The 20,392-nt window shown below is 43.0% G+C and overlaps 1 protein-coding gene across 2 annotated transcripts in view; it reads right to left on the reverse strand.

Moving 5' to 3' along the window:
- The window catches only part of ABCA13 (ATP binding cassette subfamily A member 13), a 379,106-nt gene that overhangs the window by 164,071 nt on the left and 194,643 nt on the right, over positions 1–20,392 (reverse strand). The window contains exon 44 of one of the 2 annotated variants that reach the window (XM_043873351.1): positions 7,745–7,773. The exons of the other annotated variant lie outside the window; for it this stretch is intronic. Within the exon in view, the coding sequence (XP_043729286.1) occupies positions 7,745–7,773 (29 nt within the window). The remainder of the gene's footprint in view (positions 1–7,744; positions 7,774–20,392) is intronic. 2 annotated transcript variants of the gene reach the window in all.

Below are 20,392 nucleotides of genomic sequence, written 5' to 3' on the forward strand. Positions count from 1 at the left end.
AACCCGCTGGACACCTGTAGATGGTCATCAACACTGAAACCATGTCACAGGGACACAGTTTCCAGGATCGGGTCCCAGAAACCCAGCCTCACGTCGACACCCTGACCTTTGGGCAGGGCTTGTCCCGCCAGTGACCCTGTTCAGAACACAAAGGAGGCAGGTGGGGTGGTTCCCAATCTCTGTTCTGGTAAAGACTATAACTGTATGATATTTATGCAAATTATGAGTGAATTATGAATAAGAACTCATACCATTTAAAGAAAAAAAACTAACAAAACCAAATATCCTGCAATTAAGAAAGGAAGGAGGAGGAGCCAAGATGGCGGAGGAGTAGGACGGGGAGACCACTTTCTCTCCTACAAATTCATCAAAAGAATAACTGAACGCAGAGCAAACTTCGCAAAACAACTTCTGATCGGTAGCTGAGGTCATCAGGCACCCAGAAAAGCAGACCATTGTCTTCGAAAGGAGGTAGGACAAAATATAAAAGATTAAAAGTGAGACAAAAGAGCTAAGGACGGAGAGCCGTCCCGGGAAGGGAGTCTTAGGCGGCCTTGCTTGGGCTAGGGTCCGGGCCTGAGTGCCCTGAGGACAATCGGGGGGAGCTTCTGTGAGGTGCCAACTTGAACTGTGGGAGACCAAAGGAGAGAGAGTAAATTAACCGGCCCGAACACACTGCCGGCCGTTCGCAGAACAAAGAGACCAAGAAAATCCAGAGAAGACCTCGCAGGCTGCGGAGGGGCCCAGCCCCGCCGGAGGCAGGAGGCAGGGGGGAGGGGAAGGTCGCGGCGAGACACAGGGCGCAGGCACCCGACCGGCGTGGGCGGGGACTGGGGCTGGGGACGCAGAGGGCGGAAGGCGCGCTCACCCGACTGGCGCCAGCGGAAACTGAGACTGGGTCCGCGGAAGGGAGTGAGTGCGCCACACCTGGGGATAGTGCGCCCATCAAGCCCCTGGCTGCCTGGACCGCTCTGACGGGGAAGGCACAGAGAGCAGGCGCAGCTTTTCCTTCCGCGCTTTTGTGGAACACCCGAGGGCTGGAACCTAGCGCAGCGCGGGGCGCGCTCCATATAGAACAGCCGGGAGCCTGAGCAGCGCAGACGGAGAAAGCAGCGTCAGCCCCTCCCCGCAGCGTCAGCCCCTCCCCGCAGCGCCAGCCCATCCCCGCAGCGCCAGCCCATCCCCGCAGCGTCAGCCCCTCCCAGCAGCGCAACGGAACTAGCTACCTGAATAAGAGTCCACCTCCGCCCGCCTGTGTCAGGGCGGAAATGAGGCTCTGAAGAGACCGGCAAACAGAAGCCAAATAAACAAAGGGAACCGCCTCAGAAGGGACTGGTGCAACAGATTAAAATCCCTCTAGAAAACACCGACTACACCGGAAGGGCCCTGTAGATATCGAGAAGTGTAAGCTGGAACGAGGAGCTATCTGAAACTGAGCCGAACCCACACTGACCGCAACAGCTCCAGAGAAATTCCTAGATATAATTTTACTTTTTTCTTTTTTTTTTCTTTTTTTTATTTTTTCTTTTTTATTATTTTTTCTTTTTTTTATCTTTTCTTTTTTATTTTTTCTCTTTTATTTTCCTTTAAAATCCCCTATTACTCCCCCATTACTCCTTAACTTTCATTTCCATAGATTTTTACGATTTTTTTAATTAGGGAAAAAAAAATTTTTTTTTTCTTTTTTCTTTTTTTTTTTCTATTTTCTTCTTTTTTTTTCTTTCCTTTTTCTCTTCTATTTTCTATTTTTCTTTTTCTCTTATTTCTTTTAAAGTCCTCTAGTACTCCTCTACTACTCCTTAATTTTCATTTTCAATACACTATAACCTTACAAAAAAAAAAAAGAAGAGAAGCCCTATTTTTAAACCGAAGATTATTCTCTCCCAATCTTGACTCTCTGTTTTCTACCTCAGAACACCTCTATTTCCTCCTTTCCCCTTCTCTTCCCAATCCAATTCTGTGAATCTCTGTAGGTGACTGGGCTACGGAGAACACTCGGAACAGACAGCTGCGTAGATCTGTCTCTCTCCTCTTGAGTCCCCCTTTTTCTCCTCCTGCTCATCTCTATCTCCCTCCTCCCGCTCCTCTTCTTCACGTAACTCTGTGAACCTCTCTGGGTGTCACTAATGGGGGAGAATCTTTTCGCCATTAACCTAGAAGTTTTCTTATCAGTGCTGTATAGTTGGAGAAGTCCTGAGACTACAGGAAGAATAAAACTGAAATCCAGAGGCAGGAGACTTAAGCCCAAAACCTGAGAACACCAGAAAACTCCTGACTACATGGAATTTTAAGTAATAAGTGACTGTCCAAAAGCCTCCATACCTACACTGAAACCAACCACCACCCAAGAGCCAATAAGTTTTAGAGCAAGACATACCACGCAAATTCTCCAGCAACACAGGAACATAGCCATGAACGTCAACATACAGGCTGCCCAAGGACACACCTAACACATAGACCCATCTCAAAACTCATTACTGGGCACTCCATTGCTCTCCAAAGAGAAGAAATCAAGTTGCACGCACCAGTACACTGACGCAAGCTTCCCTAACCAGGAAACCTTGACAAGCCAATCGTCTAACCCCACCCACGGGGTAAATCCTCCACAATAAAAAGGAACCACAGACCTCCAGAATACAGAAAGCCCACTCCAGACACAGCAATCTAAACAAGATGAAAAGGCAAAGAAATACCCAACAGGTAAAGGAACATGAAAAATGCCCACCAAGTCAAACAAAAGAGGAGGAGATAGGGAATCTACCTGAAAAAGAATTTAGAATAATGATAATAAAAATGATCCAAAATCTTGAAAACAAAATGGAGTTACAGATAAATAGCCTGGAGACAAAGATTGAAAAGATACAAGAAATGTTTAATAAAGACCTAGAAGAAATAAAAAAGAGTCAATTAAAAATGAATAATGCAATGAATGAGATCAAAAACACTTTGGAGGGAACCAAGAGTAGACTAATGGAAGCAGAAGATAGGATAAGTGAGATAGAAGATAAAATGGTGGAAATAAATGAAGCAGAGAGGAAAAAAGAAAAAAGGATCAAAAAAAATGAGGACAACCTCAGGGACCTCTGGGACAATGTGAAACACCCCAACATTCGAATCATAGGAGTTCCAGAAGAAGAAGACAAAAAGAAAGGCCATGAGAAAATACTCGAGGAGATAATAGCTGAAAACTTCCCTAAAATGGGGAAGGAAATAGCCACTCAAGGCCAAGAAGCCCAGAGAGTCCCAAACAGGATAAACCCAAGGCGAAACACCCCAAGACACATATTAATCAAATTAACAAAGATCAAACACAAAGAACAAATATTAAAAGCAACAAGGGAGAAACAACAAATAACACACAAAGGGATCCCCATAAGGATAACAGCTGATCTATCAATAGAAACCCTCCAGGCCAGAAGGGAATGGCAGGACGTCCTGAAAGTAAAGAAAGAGAATAACCTACAACCTAGATTACTGTATCCAGCAAGGATCTCATTCAGATATGAAGGAGAATTCAAAAGCTTTACAGATAAGCAAAAGCTGAGATAATTCAGCACCACCAAACCAGCTCTTCAACAAATGCTAAAGGATCTTCTCTAGACAGGAAATGCAGAAAGGTTGTATAAACGTGAACCCAAAACAACAAAGTAAATGGCAACGGGACCACACCTATCAATAATTACCCTAAATGTAAATGGGTTGAATGCCCCAACCAAAAGACAAAGATTGGCTGAATGGATACAAAAACAAGACCCCTATATATGCTGTCTACAAGAGACCCACCTCAAAGCAAGAGACACATACAGACTAAAAGTGAAGGGCTGGAAAAAAATATTTCATGCAAACGGAGACCAAAAGAAAGCAGGAGTCGCAATACTCATATCAGATAAAATAGACTTTCAAATAAAGGATGTGAAAAGAGACAAAGAAGGACACTATATAATGATCAAAGGATCAATCCAAGAAGAAGATATAACAATTATAAATATATATGCACCCAACATAGGAGCACCGCAATATGTACGGCAAACACTAACAAGTATGAAAGAGGAAATTAATAGTAACACAATAATAGTGGGAGACTTTAATACCCCACTCACAACTATGGATAGATCAACTAAACAGAAAATTAACAAGGAAACACAAACCTTAAATGACACAATGGACCAGCTAGACCTAATTGATATCTATAGGACATTTCACCCCAAAACAATCAACTTCACCTTTTTCTCAAGTGCACACGGAACCTTCTCCAGAATAGATCACATCCTGGGCCATAAATCTGGTCTTGGAAAATTCAAAAAAATTGAAATCATTCCAGTCATCTTTTCTGACCACAGTGCAGTAAGATTAGATCTCAATTACAGGAAAAAAATTGTTAAAACTTCAAACATATGGAGGCTAAATAACACGCTTCTGAATAACCAACAAATCATAGAAGAAATCAAAAAAGAAATCAAAATATGTATAGAAATGAATGAAAATGAAAACACAACAACCCAAAACCTATGGGACACTGTAAAAGCAGTGCTAAGGGGAAGGTTCATAGCATTACAGGCTTACATCAAGAAACAAGAAAAAAACCAAATAAATAACCTAACTCTACACCTAAAGCAATTAGAGAAGGAAGAAATGAAGAACCCCAGGGTTAGCAGAAGGAAAGAAATCTTAAAAATCAGGGCAGAAATAAATGCAAAAGAAACTAAAGAGACCATAGCAAAAATCAACAAAGCTAAAAGCTGGTTTTTTGAAAAAATAAACAAAATTGACAAGCCATTAACAAGACTCATTAAGAAACAAAGAGAGAAGAACCAAATTAACAAAATTAGAAATGAAAATGGAGAGATCACAACAGACAACACTGAAATACAAAGGATCATAAGAGACTACTACCAGCAGCTCTATGCCAATAAAATGGACAACTTGGATGAAATGGACAAATTCTTAGAAAAGTATAACCTTCCAAAACTGAACCAGGAAGAAATAGAAGATCTTAACAGACCCATCACAAGCAAGGAAATCGAAACTGTCATCAAAAATCTTCCAGCAAACAAAAGCCCAGGACCAGATGGCTTCACAGCTGAATTCTACCAAAAATTTAGAGAAGAGCTAACACCTATCTTACTCAAACTCTTCCAGAAAATTGCAGATGAAGGTAAGCTTCCAAACTCATTCTATGAGGCCACCATCACCCTAATTCCAAAACCAGACAAAGATGCCACAAAAAAAGAAAACTACAGGCCAATATCACTGATGAACATAGATGCAAAAATCCTTAACAAAATTCTAGCAAACAGAATCCAACAACATATTAAAAAAACATACACCATGACCAAGTGGGCTTTATCCCAGGAATGCAAGGATTCTTTAATATCCACAAATCAATCAATGTAACACACCACATTAACAAATTGAAAGATAAAAATCATATGATTATCTCAATAGATGCAGAGAAAGCCTTTGACAAAATTCAACACTCATTTATGATTAAAACTCTCCAAAAAGCAGGAATAGAAGGAACATACCTCAACATAATAAAAGCTATATATGACAAACCCACAGCAAGCATCACCCTCAATGGTGAAAAATTGAAAGCATTTCCCCTGAAATCAGGAACAAGACAAGGGTGCCCACTCTCACCACTACTATTCAACATAGTGTTGGAAGTTTTGGCCACAGCAATCAGAGCAGAAAAAGAAGTAAAAGGAATCCAGATAGGAAAAGAAGAAGTGAAACTCTCACTGTTTGCAGATGACATGATCCTCTACATAGAAAACCCTAAAGACTCTACCAGAAAATTACTAGAACTAATCAATGAATATAGTAAAGTTGCAGGATATAAAATTAACACACAGAAATCCCTTGCATTCCTATATACTAACAATGAAAAAACAGAAAGAGAAATTAAGGAAACAATACCATTCACCATTGCAACAAAAAGAATAAAATACTTAGGAGTATATCTACCTAAAGAAACAAAAGACCTATACATAGAAAACTATAAAACACTGATGAAAGAAATCAAAGAGGACACAAACAGATGGAGAAACATACCGTGTTCATGGATTGGAAGAATCAATATTGTGAAAATGGCTATTCTACCTAAAGCAATCTATAGATTCAATGCAATCCCTATCAAGTTACCAACGGTATTTTTCACAGAACTAGACCAAAGAATTTCACAATTTGTATGGAAATACAAAAAACCTCGAATAGCCAAAGTAATCTTGAGAAAGAAGAATGGAACTGGAGGAATCAACCTGCCTGACTTCAGACTCTACTACAAAGCCAGAGTCATCAAGACAGTATGGTACTGGCACAAAGACAGAAATATAGATCAATGGAACAGAATAGAAAGCCCAGAGATAAATCCACGGACCTATGGACACCTTATCTTTGACAAAGGAGGCAAGGATATACAATGGAAAAAAGACAACCTCTTTAACAAGTGGTGCTGGGATAACTGGTCAACCACTTGTAAAAGAATGAAACTAGAACACTTTCTAACACCATACACAAAAATAAACTCAAAATGGATTAAAGATCTAAATGTAAGACCAGAAACTATAAAACTCCTAGAGGAGAACATAGGCAAAACACTCTCCGACATAAATCACAGCAAGATCCTCTATGACCCACCTCCCAGAATATTGGAAATAAAAGAAAACTAAACAAATGGGACCTAATGAAACTTAAAAGCTTTTGCACTACAAAGGAAACTATAAGTAAGGTGAAAAGACAGCCCTCAGATTGGGAGAAAATAATAGCAAATGAAGAAACAGACAAAGGACTAATCTCAAAAATATACAAGCAACACTTGAAGCTCAATTCCAGAAAAATAAATGACCCAATCAAAAAATGGGCCAAAGAACTAAACAGACATTTCTCCAAAGAAGACATACAGATGGCTAACAAACACATGAAAAGATGCTCAACATCACTCATTATTAGAGAAATGCAAATCAAAACCACAATGAGGTACCATTACACACCAGTCAGGATGGCTGCTATCCAAAAGTCTACAAGCAATAAATGCTGGAGAGGCTGTGGAGAAAAGGGAACCCTCTTACACTGTTGGTGGGAATGCAAACTAGTACAGCCACTATGGAAAACAGTGTGGAGATTCCTTAAAAAACTGGAAATAGAACTGCCATATGACCCAGCAATCCCACTTCTGGGCATACACACTGAGGAAACCAGATCTGAAAGAGACACGTGCACCCCAATGTTCATCGCAGCACTGTTTATAATAGCCAGGACATGGAAGCAACCTAGATGCCCATCAGCAGATGAATGGATAAGGAAGCTGTGGTACATATACACCATGGAATTTTACTCAGCCGTCAAAAAGAATTCATTTGAACCAGTCCTAATGAGATGGATGAAACTGGAGCCCCTTATACAGAGTGAAGTACGCCAGAAAGATAAAGAACATTACAGCATACTAACACATATATATGGAATTTAGAAAGATGGTAACGATAACCTTATATGCAAAACAGAAAAAGAGACACAGAAATACAGAACAGACTTTTGAACTCTGTGGGAGAAGGTGAGGGTGGGATGTTTCAAAAGAACAGCATGTATACTATCTATGGTGAAACAGATCACCAGCCCAGGTGGGATGCATGAGACAAGTGCTCGGGCCTGGTGCACTGGGAAGACCCAGAGGAATCGGGTGGAGAGGGAGATGGGAGGGGGGATCGGGATGGGGAATAAGTGTAAATCTATGGCTGATTCATATCAATGTATGACAAAACCCACTGAAATGTTGTGAAGCAATTAGCCTCCAACTAATAAAAAAATTAAAAAAAAAAAAAGAAAAAAAAAATGGGCCAAAGAACTAAACAGACATTTCTCCAAAGAAGACATACAGATGGCTAACAAACACATGAAAAGATGCTCAACATCACTCATTATTAGAGAAATGCAAATCAAAACCACAATGAGGTACCATTACTCGCCAGTCAGGATGGCTGCTATCCAAAAGTCTACAAGCAATAAATGCTGGAGAGGGTGTGGAGAAAAAGGAACCCTCTTACACTGTTGGTGGGAATGCAAACTAGTACAGCCGCTATGGAAAACAGTGTGGAGATTCCTTAAAAAACTGGAAATAGAACTGCCATATGACCCAGCAATCCCACTTCTGGGCATACACACTGAGGAAACCAGATCTGAAAGAGACATGTGCACCCCAATGTTCATCGCAGCACTGTTTATAATAGCCAGGACATGGAAGCAACCTAGATGCCCATCAGCAGATGAGTGGATAAGGAAGCTGTGGTACATATACACCATGGAATATTACTCAGCCATTAAAAAGAATTCATTTGAATCAGTCCTAATGAGATGGATAAAACTGGAGCCCCTTATACAGAGTGAAGTAAGCCAGAAAGATAAAGAACATTACAGCATACTAACACATATATATGGAATTTAGAAAGATGGTAATGATAAACCCTATATGCAAAACGGAAAAAGAGACACAGAAATACAGAACAGACTTTTGAACTTTGTGGGAGAAGGTGAGGGTGGGATATTTCAAAAGAACAGCATGTATACTATTTATGGTGAAACAGATCCCCAGCCCAGGTGGGATGCATGAGACAAGTGCTCGGGCCTGGTGCACTGGGAAGACCCAGAGGAATCGGGTGGAGAGGGAGATGGGAGGGGGGATCGGGATGGGGAATACGTGTAAATCTATGGCTGATTCATATCAATGTATGACAAAAAAAATAAATAAATAAATAAAAATTTTAAAAAAAAAAAAGAAAGGAAGGAAAGTGGGCAACAGGGGTGGGAAAGAGAGAAAAAGAGAAAAGAGAGGAAATTGAAAAAAGAATGCGGAAAAAATATAAAAGGAAACTTTCGTGACACATTGTTGGCTTATTAATATGACATAAAACCCAAAATACCTTAACTTCTTAAATGTTAAACATGGTAATATAAAAATATGTAAAATGTAAAACAACATAAGTTACTGTAACTTTTGTTAACTATTCTTTTATAAAGCAAATGTAATATTAAGTTGAATTCTTTAAAAAGCTAACAAATAGAATCTATTTTATCTAAACTGTTTTGAAAATAATTTCACAACTCTATTTTACCCAATATTTATAGCACTTTACCTGTTCGTTTCTTGTAATAACCATACTATTTTCTTAGACATGATTTTTCTTTAAAAAAAGAGAAAAATACGTGATAGAATAATTTTCTACATGACAAGCCACTGAACGTTCCAGTTTCTGTACAGGTATATTTCCTTGATTTGGTTCTTTAAAAAGCACTATGACTGGTGAAAAGATGTTCAACATCGTTAAATGTTAGACAAACGCAAATCAAAATTACAATTACACCCGTCAGAAGGGCCATCATCAAGAAGTCTACAAACAATAAATGCTGGAGAGGGTGTGGAGACAAGGGAACCCTCCCACATTGCTTGTGGGAACGAAACTGGTTCCCATACTATGGAGAACAGTATGGAGGTTCCTTTAAAAACTAAGAATAGAGCTACCATATGACCAGCAATCCCACTCCTGGACATATATGCAGAGAAACGCACAGTATGAAAGGCTTCATGCACACCAATATTCTCTGCACTATTTACAATAGCCAGGACGTGAAAGCAACCTAAATGTCCCTCAACAGAGGAATAGATAAAGATGTGGTACATACAGTGGGATATTACTCAGTCATAAAAAAGGATGAAACAATGCCAACTGCAGCAACGTGGATGGACCCAGAGGCCGTGAAGTGAAGTAAGTCGGACAAAGAGGAACACTGTATGAAGTCACTTACATGCGGAATCTAACATATGAAACAAATGAAGTTATTAACGAAACTGAAACAGACTCGGACATGGAGATCAGACTTTTGGTTGCCAAGGGGTGGGGGGTGAGGGAGGGAAGGAGTGGGAGCCTGGGAACAGCGGACGCAAGCTGTTAGATGTAGGATGGACGAACAACAAGGCTCTACCGTATAGCACAGGGGACTACATTCACTCTCCTGGGATAAACCATAATGGAAAACAACATGAGAAAGAATGTACATATCTGTGTAACTGAGTCACCGTGCTGTCCAGGAGAAACTTTCGCAACACTGTAAATCAACTGTACTTTAGTAAAATTTAAAACCACCACCATGACTGTGATAACCAAAAGGTTAAAAGAATCAAATTAGCATTTTATTTTGGCATAGGGTCACCCCTTACACCTAGCCATATTTTTTTTTAAATAATGTAAAGGTTGCTGAAAACCCTTTGTTTAAACCCACCTTGAAAAAACAAGTGACTTGACCTCAGAGAACCAGGGTGCCTCCCGGCTCTGCCACGAGCTACAAACACCAACTGGGCGAGTCACAAGCTCGGGATGTGGGTTTTGTCCTAAGTGCACCGAAGTCAGGTCCTCCAGAAGCACCTAAAGGGCCTCACTCTTGGGTGTTCAAACCTGAGCCCCCTCCAGAGTTCCAAAACATGATTAGGAAAGAGGACTGGGGACACTTTCCACTGCATCCCCATCTCGACCTCAGCCCTGGCCCTCATCTTGGGCACTGTTCTGCATGGGCTGGATGGATGAAGGGATGGGTGGACAGTGACCAGATGCTGGATCCAGTGTCCCCATCTATTTCTAACTCACTGGGCTGCGGCTCCCCCACTGCCAACCAGGCCCTTCTCCCTCCTTGAGAAACCACCCCTGTGCATTTCCCCAGGCCCCGTACCTTCTTGGTTGTCAAAGTCATGCCTAGTGCACCTCATGTAAAGCTGTCCTCAAGCCACCAGCGGTGGCTCCATCTCAATCTGACTTTAATCAACATAAACAACAACGCTGAAACCGGTGACAAAGCAGGACACGACTCTGCGGTGTTCAGATACCCCAAGGGAGCTGCAACCATCAGGGCGGAGGAAACCCAGGTACCAGTTCAGGATGCCCAACTCAATCTCCACCCACTCCAGCAAGGGGGAGTGTGTGGAGGAGGCGGGAAGCATCCAGGGCACATCTCTCCTCAGATTCCTGAAGACTGACGGGCCCCCAAAGGTGCCCAGAGCTCTCCTGTTTGATTTACCCAAGTTGGTCCATCATGACTTTTGAGGCAATGACTACACTTCAGAGAAGTAAAACACATTCTCCATCAGATATTTCACAAGATGAGATTCCAGTTCAGGAAGTTCAGGAAATGAGGATGGTAACTATTCATCACCAAGCTTCCCAGGTGGCGCCTGTGATAAAGAATCCAAATGGAGGAGACTCAAGAGACGTGGGTTCACTCCCTTAGTCAGGAGAACTCCCTGGCGTAGAAAATGGCAACCCACTCCAATATTCTTGGCTGGGAAATCCCACGGACAGAGGAGCCTGGCGGCCTACAGTCCACAGGGTCGCAATGAGTCAGACACGACTGAGCGCACTTATCACCAGCCTCGGTAGCTTGCTCTGGCAGTTCTGATCTGCATGCCAGCTCCACACACTTTCCCTGCTTCCTGAGTCCCCTGTGACCAACGCTGCTGCTTTCTGGCACCTGCCACCAGCATTTATCCCACCCAAGTCTATTTCAATCCCATTTTTATTTTGGCAGACCGTTTTCCGCAAAACACCCCGCCAGTAGCTCTCTGCTGATTTTAGCGAACTTGGCACACAGACCTTCTCTGGCAGGTGTAAGCAGCAGCAGACACAAACCCCCACCCACCTCTTACAGAGAAGGCAGCATTTGAAGTTTGAGGAAATGTGGACAAAGAAGAGAAGAAAGCTCCGCATCTAATGTCAAGGCCAAGCCCCAGGAGACACACAGAATCTGCAACAGCTCAATGAAGAGGCGGAGAATACTGGCCTCCCGGTAGGACGGGAGTCAACAGGATGATCTCAAAAACCACAGGAGAGGCCGCAGAGCCTTCCGATTACTCACCGCTGAAACTGCTTCCCATCATCACAAAAGCAGTAATTACAGACGAAGCACAGAGTATTAAACCAAGGGGGAAGAAAGAAGTTTAGGTAAAGTGATGCCGGCAACCAGAGTTATCAGAGTATCAATGCAATCTCATATCTCACAAGGCCGGCAGGGGGTGGAAATACGGCTTCTTTAAGAAAAGGAACAGCAAAGCCTTACAGGGGGAAAACACTTGTTTCCTATATTCACTATTAGATGGATTTATGAAGTTTCACATCAAGTTTGCTTTAAACAGATTCTTAAAGGGTGCTTTTATAGCAGTAACCACAGACCACCTAAATCAAAGGAAACTGGGGTGCATGCTTAAAAAAGCAAATGTCAAAATTTGTGGAAAGTGAAAGTCGCATCCAACTCTTTGCAACCCCATGGACTGTATAGTCCATGGAATTCACCAGGCCAGAATACTGGAGTGGGTAGCCTTTCCCTTCTCCAGAGGATCTTTCCAACCCAGGGATCGAACCCAGGTCTCCCACATTGCAGGCAGATTCTTTACCAGCTGAGTCACAAAGGAAGCCCAAGAATACTGGAGTGGGTAGCCTATCCATTCTCCAGGGGATCTTCCCAACCCAGGAATCGAACTGGGATCTCCTGCATTGCAGGCAGATTCTTTACCAACTTAGCTATCAGGGAAGCCCAAAATTTGTGGAACTCAGGTGTAAAAATCTGCCACTTTACCTGCTTTATATATATAAAATACCTGCTTTATATATATATAATATATAAATATAATATATATATTATATATTATGTAAATATACAATATGTATAAATATATCATATAAATATATAAATTTATACAATATATAAATTATATAATATATATTATAAAATATATAATATAAATATATTATATATATAATAAATATAATATATATAAACAAAAATATATATAATAAATAAAATATATATAAAATAGCCAACCTAACACATACAAGGTGATTGCCTTTGTGGTTTTGATTTGCATTTTCCTGATGGTTAGTGATTTTGAGACTTGCTTCATTTAACTGTTGTCCATCTGTATGTCTCCTCTGGAAATATTACAGGTCCTCTGCCCGTTTTTAAATCAAGTTACCTGTTTCTTTGTTACTGACTGCGGGAGTTCCTTATGTGTTTTGGAGATTAACCTCTAACAGGTACATAGTTTGCAAATATTTTCTTTCATTCTGCAGGCTGCCTTTTCATTCTGTTGTTTCCTTGGCTGTGTAGAAACTTTTGGCAAGAATGTGGAAAAGTCAGAACCCTGTACACATGTTTTATATATACATATTTATAATGGAATATTATTTAGCAATAAAAATGAGAAACAACTGGACCAGCCGAAGCTGGGATGTGCTCAGAGACGCAGGGAGGGGAGGGGTCTTGGGGGCAGGAGAAGGGCCAGGGTGAAGGTCCCAGGGGCCAGACAGAGCCCCATCAGCTCAAGAAATGGAAGGGACCCGGGCTGGCTGCAGCACAGACACCGGGAGGCAGCCCCAGCTATGGATCAACCAGGTCTGTGGGCAGAATCTGGGTGCCAAAAAACGGAAAACTTTGAGTAGGAAATTTGCAATCAAATACTTCAATGCCTCTGGCTACAGTGGGGGGTGGATGGGTGGGATTTGGAGGGAGTGTCATGTAAACCAAGCGGAGAGAGATGATGTCCTCTGAAGGGTGGAAGACTGACAGGTGGGAATCACGAGCTGGGCTGGACCACACGGAGAGGAAGGGGCTGAGAGGCTCCTGGATGGAGCTGCCAGCAGGTGGTCACAGCCCCAGCTTGTGGGGGGGCGGCGGTCACCAGAGATTCCTCAAGAGCTACAGCGACCAGCAGCACAGACACTGCCCCCGCCGGCCAGGAAGAGACAGCCGTGGGCAGAGTGGTGCTCAGAGAGGAGTGCAAAGAGGAGAGGCCGGGCTTCTGGAGCAGGGCGTGGAGCCTGTGGACGTACGATATCACCAAGTTCCAGGAAAGAGGGTTTCGTGCACAGAGTCAGGGCTGAACGCTGCTCATCAGTCAGGAGTGACGCTTTCAGAGCGAGCAGCGGCCACTGGGGAATCAGAGCAAATCCTGGGTGAGTGGTGCGGGCACAGCGGGGGGATGTGAGGGCATCTCATCGTCCGTGTGTGGGGGGAGCCCTGCAAGGAGCTGGGAGGCGGGCAGGTCTGCGATGGGCAGGGGCTTTGGAGAAAGGTTCTGCTGTCATGCGCCACTTGGTTTCCCAAAGGAAGCCACGCTTCCCTTACAGAGCCACGAGCCTCTGTAAGTCCTGATGGGAGAGACTTGGGAGATGGGAGACTGAAAGACAGAGGAAAGGACTTCTGCTCAGAAGGTGGCACGCTCCTGTCCTGGGCAGAGGACCTGTGCTCACCAAGGAAGGGGGACCCTCTCTCCTGGGAGGAGACAAGGGAAGAAGGGGTGGAGCAGGCAGGGGCAGTGGCTGGGGGCAGAGGTCCGCGCTCTCTGTGGCAGAGAAGGCGAGGGGGAGGCCAGAGCCACAGGAGGGCCGAACTTCCAGCGCTGAATTCTCACCAGGACCGTGGGAGCCCAGGGAGGCGAGCTGGACGGCCAAGAGTCCGTCACGGAGCATCCACACCCCCTGCCGCCACTGCACAGCCCAGAGGCGTTCCGGAGCCTCTCGGAAGAAAGTGAACGTGGTGCAAGTGAGTGAAGAGAACTCAGCCTGGTCAAACCTGTGAAGGACTGGACGTTGCAGGGATGTGACCACTCAGGAGAGACGAGAGGCCTGGGTGCAGAGGCTGCCCACCATGCCCTGGGGTCAGCGGGTTCAGGCAGGCAGAAGGTCACGGTCACCAAGGCTGCGGCTGAGCTGCGGGGCTGGACCCTGCAACCCCACCTTCATGTCCCGTGTGAAGAGCACAGCAAGGAGACACCTCGCGCTGTTCGGCTGCACCGGTTGCTCTGAAGGCCTTTCAAAGAAGGCAGTCCTGGTGGGTTCAGCTACAGAAATGTGTAGCCTGGCCTCGAGGCTGGAGGTCCAGGATCGGGGGCCAGCAGGGCTGCTGTCTGCCCCTGAGGCCTCCCTCCCAGGCCAGCGGATGGGGTCCTCACACGGCTCCTCCCAGTCGGGCATGCTCCCTGCTGTCCCTTTATGTCCAAACCTCCTTCCCTAAGGAGACGGGTCACACGGGCTTAGTACCCATTCCTGTAACCTCGCTTAACGCACCTATGGACACCTTATCTTTGACAAAGGAGGCAAGACTATACAATGGAGAAAAGACAACCTCTTTAACAAGTGGTGCTGGGAAAACTGGTCAACCACCTGTAAAAGAATGAAACTAGAACACTTTCTAACACCATACACACACACACACAAAAAAAAAAAAAAAACTCAAAATGGATTAAAGATCTAACATAAAACCAGAAACTACAAAACTCCTACAGGAAAACATAGGCAAAACACTCTCCAACATAAATCACAGCAGGATCCTCTATGACCCACCTCCCAGAGTAATGGAAATAAAAGCAAAAATAAACAAATGGGACCTAATTAAACTTAAAAGCTTTTGCACAATGAAGGAAACTATAAGCAAGGTAAAAAAGCCTTCAGAATGGGAGAAAATAATAGCAAACGAAGCAACTGACAAAGAATTAATCTCAAAAATATATAAGCAACTCCTGCAGAGTAATTCCAGAAAAACAAACGACCCAATCAAAAAATGGGCCAAAGAACTGAACAGACATTTCTCCAAAGAAGACATACAGATGGCTAACAAACACATAAAAACATGCTCAACATCACTCCTTATCAGAAAAATGCAAATCAGAACCACAATAAGGTACCATTACACGCCGGTCAGGATGGCTGCTATCCAAAAGTCTACAAGCAATAAATGCTGGAGAGGGTGTGGAGAAAAGGGAACCCTCTTACACTGTTGGTGGGAATGCAAACTAGTACAGCCGCTATGGAGAACAGTGTGGAGATTCCTTAAAAAACTGGAAATAAAATTGCCATTTGACTCAGCAATCCCACTGCTGGGCATACACACTGAGGCAAACAGAAATGAAAGAGACACATACACCCCAATATTCATCTCAGCACTGTTTATAACAGCTAGGACATGATAGCAACCTAGATGTCCATCGGCAGACAAATGGATAAGAAAGCCATGGTACATATACACAATGGAATACTACTCTGCCATTAAAAAGAATACATCTGAATCAGTTCTAATGAGGTGGATGAAACTGGAGCCTATTATACAGAGTGAAGTAAGTCAGAAAGAAAAACACCAATAAAGTAAACTAACACATATATATGGAATTTAGAAAGATGGTAATGATGACCCTATATGCAAGACAGCGCAAGAGATACTGATGTAAAGAACAGACTTTTGGACTCTGTGGGAGAAGGCGAGGGTGGATGATTTGAGAGAATAGCATTAAAACATGTATATTATCATATGTGAAGGCGAGGGGGAGGCCAGAGCCACAGGAGGGCGGATCACCAGTCCAGATTGGATGCATGAGTCAAGTGCTCGGGCCTGGTGCACTGGGATGACCCAGAGGGATGGGATGGGGAGGGAGGTGGGAGGGGGGTTCAGGATGGGGAACACATGTACACCCATGGCTGACTCATATCAATGTATGGCAAAACCCACTACAATACTGTAAAGTAATTAGCCTCCAATTAAAATAAATAATTTTTTTAAAAAAGAAACTGCATTCCAAAAAAAAAATGATTTTTTAAAGACCCTGCATCCAAACACACTCACTTGCTGAGGTGCTGGAACCAGTGCTTTAACAGACAGCATTGAGTTCCTACGCCTCAGACAATAAAGAATATGCCTGCAATGTGGGAGAACTGGGTTCAATCCTTGGGTCAGGAAGATCCCCTGGAGGGGAGCATGGCAACCCATTCCAGGATTCTTGCCTGGAGAATCCCATGGACAGAGGAGCCTGGTGGGCTACAGTCCATAGAGTCACAAAGAGCTGGACCCAACTGAGCGACTAACACTTTCACTTTCTTCCATCCTTCATCATTCAGTCCCCAACACCAGTGCCCTGCTAGAAAGCAGCAGAAGGAGCCAACAGACTTGAAACTTGTGATTCTAAGTAGAATTGCCCAACTCTTCCACCCAACCAGTGGACTCAAGGTGTGTGGCCTGGAGCAGCAGCATTGCCTGGGAGCTCATCAGAAATGCAGGTCCTTGGCCCCCGTCCTAAACAACTGAACTGGGAATCTGGGGGTGAAGCTCAGGGCTCAACATTTTAACAAATTCTCTGGGTCAGCGTTTTGATGTGCGCTCAGTAAATTTTTCAGGAAGTCAACTAGTGAATCCAGTTCTCTAGGTATACATCAAGTATTATAATAAACACAGGTATATTAGATCTTGGAAAAGCCTTTGCAAAAAACCAAGGCTCCAAAGAGCCTGAAACAGCAGGCCGTGCGCCTGGACGGGTGTTTCCTGCTGGACCCGCTGAGGACGGGCAGGCAGGCAGGGTAACTGTAACCTCGGCCTCCTCACCCAGACAGGTGGGAGGGCCTGCCTCCAGGCTGGCTGCGAGCGTGCCGCGGGGACATGCTCAGTGTGTGTCACGGCGTCTGATGCCCGCCAGGTGCCTCTGTGTGGGGGCAGTGCCCACGCCTGCCTCACCACAGGACTCGGGCTTCACAACTGGGGCTCCAGGGATTAAGTCTATATTCTGTATTTTATTCTGCCTTCATCAAGCTCTCAGAGAAATAAGAACTGAGTTACTGGAGGCTGTTTCTGAAGACACTGGGTGTATAGAAAGAAGGGGCACCTGCGGGGGGTGCCCCCAGGCTCAGGAAGCCAAGACAACAGTAAGTTTCCACGGCATTCGTAGGAAGAGGAACCTTTCTGTAAGTGGAAATCATGTTTCCCTAATGTGGATCACGCAAACAAACAAAAATAGACAAACATAGTAACTAAAGCATTTTACCCAGAAGACATGACAACACACAGTCTCTGAAATTCTGATCTAGCTTTCTGATAAAATTACTTCCAGGAAGTAGCATAAATTTTATTTAGGTACAGGCCTCATGCTGAGCTGAACAGGAGGATTTTGCAGAATATGATAAAATTGGTAAATGTAGGCAATCTGGTACCAAACTTGTTTTAATGCATCTTGGACTCACTTCTTTTTTAGTAATGAAATACTTAAATAGATTTTCAAATGATGTATTTTCCAGTTCCATAATTTGTAATTTCAATGATAAATAAGATTACATTTTTATATCATATTTTACAATGGTAATGGAAAACACTATAATTTTTCTTTCCTCAGGATTCTCTTTAAATTTAAAATATAACTCTTTTTCAAGTAACATTAGCTTTTTTGCATGTCTATTTCTAACATATTTACATGGATTTTCATAATGTTCCCCAAATTCAGAACATGGATCAAAAGAGACATATAGCCAGAATGAAGAGGATATATATGTAGGCAATACATTTTCAGTGTAAATTATCTTAAATTCTCAACAATGACAAAATGTTTATGAGAGCATAATCATATTTTCTTTAAATCTGTGCATATATATAAAAGTCATTTAACTAATATAACACAAAAAAGTGAAGACTCAGAAATTAAACATTTAGGCAACATTCTAGTACTGAAAAGAGAAAATAATGCCTATGTTCAGCTAAAATAAAAATTTTATATGAAACAGAGACAAGTTATGATATGTACAGTGGAATATTAACACACAGAAGTTACACAGGCAATAACACAGATGAATCTCAGAGATAAAACATAGAGGAAAAAACACATAATTTTGTGCATATTGTATTATTCCACTCATATGAAGTTAAGAAAACAGGCAAAACTACTTGAAAGTCACAGCGCTACTGTCAGAGGAAAGGTCTGCCCTGGTGAGGACATGAGGGCCAGCCAAGGCCAGCCTGGGTGATGACTGCACGGGCGCGCACCATGGGACGTTCACCCAACTGCGCGCCTAAGAACTGTGCCATTCATGGTAAGACACATGCAGTTTCTGCTAGCAAAAACACATGTAAAACACTATTTTTAAAATTAACGGTTCATGGGAAAAGTAAACAATTACAGGATTATGAAACAGATTCAAATCACTGTAAATACGAAGAGGGGCCCAAATTAACTAGCAACATGGAAATAAGCTCGGCAGTTACAATATAAGTCTAAAGGAACCCAAAGGCTGACCCTTCGTAAAGGGTTACAGGCCTTTTCCCTTGACTGTAGGGACAGACCTTGAATGTAATAGCTGTCACTCCTACACTCAGACTACACAGCAGCAGAAGTAACAATTTCACATGTTTAATTAAGATTGCCGTTAAAAAGTCAAAACAGAGATTTTCCTGTTGAGTCTGAAGAAGAAACGCACGTGCTGTGTGAGAGCCACATGTAAGACCCAAGGGTGACCCGCAGGACCGAGAGCAGACCCACTGGCTGCCGGCCAGCCCCGGTGGAGCCCAGTCCTACGAGCACAGAGACCCGACTTCCACCCACAAGCTGAGAAGGGCTGGGAGAGGAGCCACACAAGCAGGGTTCCAGACAAGAAAGCAGAGCAGATGGCACCTCTGCGTCAGCCGTGGGAGGCTCCAGACTTCTGACCTACAGAGATCGGGAGATAAGAAGTGACATTCTGCACACAAATATGATGTAAAAACCAGCAATTGTAAGCAGAGGAGACTACAAGTGTAGGATATTGGAAATGCCTTTGAAACTAAAAGATCAGTAACTTAAAGCACTCTTGTGTGTATATATATAAGTCTGTGTGTATATATATAGTCTGCTATATCAAAACCTTATGGCAACTGCAAACTGAAAATCTCCAACATACATGCGTGCGCGCACGCGCACACACACACACACACACACACACACAAAGCAATCCAAAGACAACACTAAAATTAGGCATCAGATCACAAGAGAACAAAACAGAAAGGGAAGAAAAAAGACCTACAAAAACAAACCCAAAGCAATTAACAAAATGTCAGTAAGAACATACATATTGATACTTACCTTAAATGTAAATGGGTTAAATGCTACAACCAAAAGACACAGACTGATTGAATGGATACAAAAACAAGACCCATATATATGCTGTCTATAAGAAACCCACTTCAGATCTAGGGACATGTAGAGACTGAAAGGGAGGAAATGGAAATCAAAAGAAAGGTGCAGTAGCAATTCTCACATCAGACAAAGCAGACTAAAATACTCTTACAAGAGCCAAAGAAAGACACTACATAATGATCAATGAATCGTAAATACATATGTACCCAACACAGGACATCTCAGTATATAAGACATATACTAACAGGTACAAAGCGAGAAATAGACAATAACACAATAATAGTAGAGGACTTCAACACGCCACTTGAATCAATGGACAAATCACCCAGACAGAAAATCAGTAAGGAAACACAGGCCTTAAATGACACATTAGACCAGATGACTTAATTAATACTTACAGAACATCCATCAAAAGCAGCAGAACACACATCCTTATCA

This window comes from Cervus elaphus, chromosome 18 (assembly GCF_910594005.1).
Source record: "Cervus elaphus chromosome 18, mCerEla1.1, whole genome shotgun sequence".
Lineage (NCBI taxonomy): Eukaryota > Metazoa > Chordata > Mammalia > Artiodactyla > Cervidae > Cervus > Cervus elaphus.